Source organism: Pristis pectinata, chromosome 39 (assembly GCF_009764475.1).
Source record: "Pristis pectinata isolate sPriPec2 chromosome 39, sPriPec2.1.pri, whole genome shotgun sequence".
Taxonomy (NCBI): Eukaryota; Metazoa; Chordata; class Chondrichthyes; order Rhinopristiformes; family Pristidae; genus Pristis; species Pristis pectinata.
In genome coordinates this window covers 3891583-3898320 of record NC_067442.1, presented here as the reverse complement: position 1 = coordinate 3898320, position 6738 = coordinate 3891583, and the positions used below count along the sequence as shown (strand labels likewise).

The following is a 6738-nucleotide window of genomic DNA, read 5'->3' as shown; positions in this document are numbered from 1 at the left end:
TTTGACTGTGTTAAAGTGGTCTTGCCGAACTTCCCAGGGGGCATTGATTGCAGTAGCGCCGTACAGCACAGAACCAGGCCCTTCTGTCCAACTGGTCCAAGATGCCCCATCCAAGCTAGTCCTATCTGGCCCATGACCTTCTAAACTTTTCCTATCCATGTGCCTGTTGTTATGGATTAAGTTACTATTCGTGAATGTCCCTTTAAGACATAGTGCAGTAGTGTGTGTGTGTGTGCGTGTGTGTGCGCGCGTGTGTGTGCGCGCGTGTGTGTGGGGCGTGGTTACGACAATAGAAGATAAGAATGTAATGACGTTCTTGGAGCAGTCAGTCAGGGGGGGGAGAGGGGGCGAGAGAGAGAGGGGAGAGAGAGAGGGAGAGAGAGAGAGAGAGGGAGAGAGAGAGAGAGGGAGAGAGAGAGGGGAGAGAGGGGGAGAGAGAGGGGGAGAGAGAGAGAGGGAGAGAGAGAGAGAGAGGGAGAGAAGAGAGAGGGAGAGAGAGAGAGGGAGAGAGAGAGAGAAAGAGAGACGCCTGCCTACATCGATGCATGAAGAACAATAACTGTGTCTGCGACTACAGTCCACGTACGGATTTTTGGAATAATCCCGTGGAATCCACTTTGTCGTTAACCTGTAGAAGAAAACAGGTATTTCTGTGGACGGCCACGTCTCCAATGCCTTCAGGGTGGCAGATACTTCGGAACAAAGCAGTGGAGATCATCGGTGATTGAGGTGTCGTTCGGGTTCCATCGCGGAACATGTGGATTTCGTCATTTCTCTCCACATCTACGTTTCCTCTCCAGTCAACGGCGGTCTTGCAGAAGCCTTTGCTCACGTTTCACCTTGCGGCTTGTTGAAGTGAACTTTGAGAACTATTCCCGGACTTGGAGGTTGGGAATTTGCCACACACACAAACACACACTTTGAGTTTAGTTTTTGGGGTTAATGTTTAAGATCTAACATTTTTACTTCTAACGTTCTAAGACTTTTACTTTTATTTTTCTTTTTATCGTAAGTAGTTATTAATAAAATAGTTTTAACATTTGTAAATGACTCAGTGTGTTTCTTTTGTTGCTGGTATGTGACACTGTCCAACTCTCTATGAAATGCAGCAGCCTCAACCACATCCATGTACTGACCGCCCTCTGGGGTGAACAAAGTTGCCCCACAGGTCCCTGTTTAAATCTCTCCCCTCTCACCATAAACCCGTGCCTTCTAGTTCTTGATTTCCCAGCCCCGGGAACAAGGCTGGTGCACATTCACCCTCTCTGTCCCCCTCGTGACTTTCTGTCCTCATTAACAGAGCTGCCGTGGAGATGGTCAACGGCTTCTGGCGGGTAGAATAAAAGGCATAGCTCCTCAAGAACACACCCAAAGGCTGTCTAACTAAGAGTTTAGCCTCACTTTCTTGTGTCACCAAGTCTTCCCTCTGTAATGAAGTGCTGATATCCCGTATACTTACACTTTTGCAGGACAGACACCTCTTGCTCCAAGTGTGAGACCTTTCGATTTCAGAGAGTCTATCTCTTTCGTCTTCTCGATGGCATCTTTAATTTCCTGAAAGCATTTTGGATCCTGTTATCAGATCGCCGTGGGCCGTGTATGTGGTGCGACGAGGAGGGAGCGCCGCGCTGCGGGAGGGGCGGTGGGGAGGGAGCGCCACACCGCGGGAGGGGCGGCGAGGCCGCTGTTACCTCAGTGATAGGCCATGTTTAGCAGCAGCGCCAAAATTGTGAAGCCTAATGGCGAAAAGCCAGATGAATTGGGAGTCTGGCATTTCCCAGGTTCTTTTGGAGTGAGAAAAGAACTCTGACCTGAAGACACAATTAAGGGAATTGAACATTACAGCTGCTAAGGAAATTGAAGGTGGCAGTGTCAGAAAGGCGATCCTTATCATTGCGCCTGTACCCCGACTGAAGTCCTTTCAAAAGATCCAAGTGCGACTTGTGCGTGAGCTTGAAAAGAAATTTAGTGGTAAGCGCGTTGTCTTCATTGCACAGAGGAGGATTCTACCAAAGCCAACCAGGAAAAGCAGAAAGAGAATAAGCAGAGGCGTCCCAGAAGCCGTGAGTTGACTGCAGTGCATGATGCAATTCTTAAAGACCTGGTATTCCCTCGTGAAATTGTGGGCAAGAGAATTCGTGTGAAACTGGATGGAACAAGGCTCATCAAAGTCCATTTGGACAAGGCACAACAGAACAACGTAGGACATAAGGTGGATACATTTTCTGCTGTATACAAGAAACTATGAGGCAAAGGGGTTATATGTGAATTCCCAGAGTCCCAGCTGTAAATTCTGCAGAATGGTTTAAATAAAACAAGAATTTCAGGAGGGGAGGCGACGAGGGAGTGCCGTGGGAGGGGTGGTGAAGAGGGAGTGTTGTGGGAGGGGCAGTGAGGAGGGAGCGCCGCGCCGTGGGAAGGGGCGGCGGGAGGCCTTCTTGTGTGGAAGAGCGGATGTGCCACGTGCAACACATCAGGGGGAGAGATTTACCTCGGATGATCCCGGAAAGCTGTCCGACGCAGCGTTCCAGTAGATAGTCCAACTGGAAGCGAGGGAGAGGGAGAGAATCTGGGAAGGAGAGCTGGCGTTAACACGGGCGGAATCGACCCAGTGACACAGCACCATGCATCGGATCTACGCGGGCTCCCAACACAGCAACCCGTCGCTCCCACTGCATCTCGACTTAAATCCCTGTAACCTGTTCTCCCCACATTCCCACCAACTCCCCCCCCCCCTCACACCCACATGGGGGCAATTTACAGAAGCCCATTAACCCACTGACCTGCACGGTGTCTCCCTCTCTCCCTCTGTCTCTCTCTCTCCCCCTCCCCCCCCTCCCCCTCTCCCCTCTCCCTCTCTCCCTCCTCCTTCCCTTCTATCAACTCTCTTTTTAAGAACATAGACCTTTCGGCCCACGACGTTGTGCTGACATTTTATCCTGCTCTAAGATCTATCTAACCCTTCCCTCCCACATAGCCCTCCATTTCTCTATCATCCATGTGTCTATCTAAGAGTCTCTTAAATGTCCCTAATGTATTTGCCCCCACAACCTCTGCCGGCAGTGTGTTCCACACACCCACCACTCTCTGTGTAAAAAATTTACCCCTGACGTCTCCCTTATACCTTCCTCCAATCATCTTAAAATTATGCCCCCTCGTGTTAGCCATTGGTATTGGTTTATTATTGTCACTTGTACCGAGGTACAGTGAAAAACTTGTCTTGCAAACTGATCGTACAGATTAATTCATTACACAGTGCAGTTACATTGGGTTAGTACAGAGTGCATTGATGTAGTACAGGTAAAAACAATAACAGTACAGAGTAAAGTGTCACAGCAACAGAGAAAGTGCAGTGCAATAAGGTGCAAGGTCACAACAAAGTAGATCGTGAGGTCAGAGTCCATCTCATCGTATAAGGAAACCGTTCAATAGTCTTGTCACAGTGGGGTAGAAGCTGTCATTGAGTCTGGTGGTACGTGCCCTCAGGCTCCTGTATCTTCTACCCGATGGGAGAGGAGAGAAGAGAGAATGACCCGGGTGGGTGGGGTCTTTGATTATGCCGGTTGCTTCACCAAGGCAGCGAGAGGTAAAGACAGAGTCCAAGGAGGGGAGGCTGGTGTCTGTGATGCGCTGGGCTGTGTCCACAACTCTCTGCAGTTTCTTGCGGTCCCGGGCAGAGCAGTTGCCGTACCAAGCCGTGATACATCCAAGTAGGATGCTTTCTGTGGTGCATCGATAAAAGTTGGTGAGAGTCAAAGGGGACAAACCAAATTTCTTCAGCCTCCTGAGGAAGTAGAGGCGCTGATGAGCTTTCTTGACCATGGCATCTACGTGATTTGACCAGGACAGGCTGTTGGTGATGTTCACTCCCAGGAACTTGAAGCTCTCAACCCTCTCGACCTCAGCACCATTGACGTAGACAGGAGCATGTACACTGCCCCCTTTCCCGAAGTCAATGACCAGCTCTTTAGTTTTGCTGACATTGAGGGAAAGGTTGTGGTCATGACACCATGTCACTAAGCTCTCTATCTCCTTCCTGTACTCCCTGGGATAAAGTCTCTGACTGTCCACTCGATCTATGCCTCGTATCATCTTGCACACCTCTGTCAAGTCACCTCTCATCCTCCTCCTCGCCAAAGAGAAAAGCCCGAGCTTCTCGCAGGACCCTGGATTGCCAGTCCCCTAAATGGCAGAAGATCTACACCTCGGCAGATTGTTGATCTGCCGGTTCTTCCGGGACTTCTGGTCGGATGGGGGGGGGGGGGGGGGGTCGAGTGTAGGGAATGATCTGGAATGTTCTCGTGGGCAAGCACTCGCCTTCTTCAAGCTGGCCTGATTAACGTCTCCTACCACGACGTGACAGGAGTCGGGGTACACCGCTTCGTTCTTGTTGATTACAACCCAGCAACACACAGTGCGGAAGCAGGCCCTTCGGCCTAACTGGTCCCTGCCAGCCAAGGTTCCCATCCAAGCCAGTCCCATTTGCCCGTCATTTGGCCCATATCCCTCTGAACCTTTCCCATCCGTGGACCTGTCCAAGTGTCTTTTAAACACTCATTGTACCTGCCTCACCCACTTCCTCTGGCAGCTCGTTCCACACACGGACCACCCTCTGGGTGAAGAAGTTGCCCCTCAGGTTCCTATTAAATCTCTCCCCCTCTCACCTTAAACCTGTGCCCTCTAGTTCTTGATTCCCCAACCCTGGGGGGGAAAGACTGTGTGCATTCACCCTATCGATGCCCCTCATGGTTTTATATAAGGTCACCCCTATGTTCCCAAGGAATAAAGTCCACCCAGCCTGTCCAACCTCTCCCTATAACTCAGTCCCTCGAGTCCCGGCAACATCCTCGTAAATCTCCCTCTGCGCTCTTTCCAGCTTAATGGCATCTTTCCTATAGCAGGGCGACCAAAACCGAACACAATCTCCAAGTGCGGCCTCACCGACGTCCTGTATAACTGCAACATCACCTCCCAACTCCCGCAGTCGGTGCCCTGACCGATGACGGCCAGCGTGCCAAACGCCTTCTTCACCGCCCTGTCTAGCTGCGACGCCACTTTAAGGGAACTGTGTAATTGTACTCCGAGGTCCCTCTGTTCTACGGCACTCCTCGGGGCCCTGCCGTTCACTTGGGAAAGTCCTACCTGGATTTGACTTTCCAAAATACACTTAGTCCCTCAAGTGCTAGCTTGACTTCTCATGAATGATAGAAAAATGGGGGGCCCATGTGGGAGGGAAGGTTTGGATAGATCTTAGAGCAGGATAAAATGCTGGCACAACATTGTGGGCCGAAGGGCCTGTACTGTGCTGTGTTCTGTGGTGTGGCGTAGACTGCAGTCAGGATGACGGTAGAGAACTCCTGTGGTAGGTAAAATGGTTGGAATTGGAATTGGTTTATTATTGTCACTTGTACCGAGGTACAGTGAAAACTTGTCTTGCATACCGATCGTACAGGTCAATTCATTACACAGTGCATTGAGGTAGTACAAGGGAAAACAATACAGAATGCAGAATAAAGTGTCACAGTTACAGAGAAAGTGCAGTGCAGGCAGACAATAAGGTGCAAGGGCCACGACGAGGTCGACCGTGAGGTCAAGAATCCATCTTATCATTCAATAGTCTTATAACAGCGGGGTAGAAGCCGTCCTTGAGCTTGGTGGGACGTGCTTTCAGGCTTTTGTATCTTCTGCCCGATGGGAGGGGGGAGAAGAGAGAATGTCTGGGGTGGGTGGGGGTCTCTGATTATGCCGGCTGCTTTCCCGAGGCAGCGGGAAGTGTAGACAGAGTCCGCAGAGGGGAGGCTGGTTTCCGTGATGTCCACAACTCTCTGCGGTTTCTTGCGGTCCCGGGCAGAGCAGTTGCCGTCCCGAGCCGGGATGCATCCGGATAGGATGCTTTCTGTGGCGCATGGGTAAGAATCGGCGACGGTCGACGGGGGATGTGCCAAATTTCTTTAGCCTCCTGAGGAAGCAGGTGAACTTTCTTGGCCGGTCTGTCTACGCAGTTGGACCAGGACAGGCTATGAGTGATGTTCACTCCTGAGAGCTCTGGACCCTCTAGACCTCAGCACCGTTGATGTAAACGGGGCTAACTCCAAGTGGGGTGTTTCATCACACTCCTGCCGTCCACTGGGGGAGGAGAACAGGCTGTGAAGTTTCACCAGAAGAATTTTACTCACGTACCACAGGTTAGGTCCCTCCTCTAGCGCTATTCGTTGGGAGGAGAGGCTTGGGGCGTTCCCAAAGTTGGGATAAGGAAGCAGAGAGGTGCAAAGCAACTTTTTCTCTCTCTCTCTCTGGTTGTACAGCTGCCGTCTCTTGGAAGTCACTGACGGTGGAGAATGTGTGGCTCCCCCTGAACCGTGGCAGCTTGCAGGGGGGTGGTCTTGGACCGGGATAAGTGCGGCGGGCACAGCCGGGAGGGAGAGGAGGCGCTCAGGTGATCCGGGACAACCTTCCTCGTAGCGCAGAGCGACTCGGGAGCCGAAACTGCTCTCAGGTGAGTTTTCACGCCGCCCTTCAGGTCGGTTTCGCAACCCGGGACAGGACGTATCCCGGGACGGTTCTGTTGGAAGGGGGGGGGGGGGGGGAAGGGGAAGTGCTTGGGGCTTTGAGGTGGTGGGTGGGGTGAGTTCGTTGTGGCTTCCCCTCCGGCGGCGCTCCCTCCGAAACTGCGGGAACCTGTGGCGCGTAGGAGGTGGATTCGGTCGGCGAGGGAGCGCCGGGCGGCGAGGGAGCTCT

At 51.9% G+C, this 6738-nt stretch overlaps 1 protein-coding gene and 1 pseudogene across 2 annotated transcripts in view; both read left to right on the top strand.

The window, feature by feature from the left end:
- The window catches only part of LOC127587242 (von Willebrand factor A domain-containing protein 7-like), a 15283-nt gene extending 10306 nt beyond the window's left edge, over positions 1-4977 (top strand). For both annotated transcript variants that reach the window (XM_052045509.1, XM_052045510.1), the window contains exon 8: positions 4899-4977. In XM_052045509.1, the coding sequence (XP_051901469.1) occupies positions 4899-4956 (58 nt within the window). In that variant the 3' untranslated portion in view covers positions 4957-4977. The remainder of the gene's footprint in view (positions 1-4898) is intronic.
- Positions 1706-2290, top strand: LOC127587267 (40S ribosomal protein S7-like; annotated as a pseudogene).
- Positions 4978-6738: the final 1761 nt, after the last annotated feature.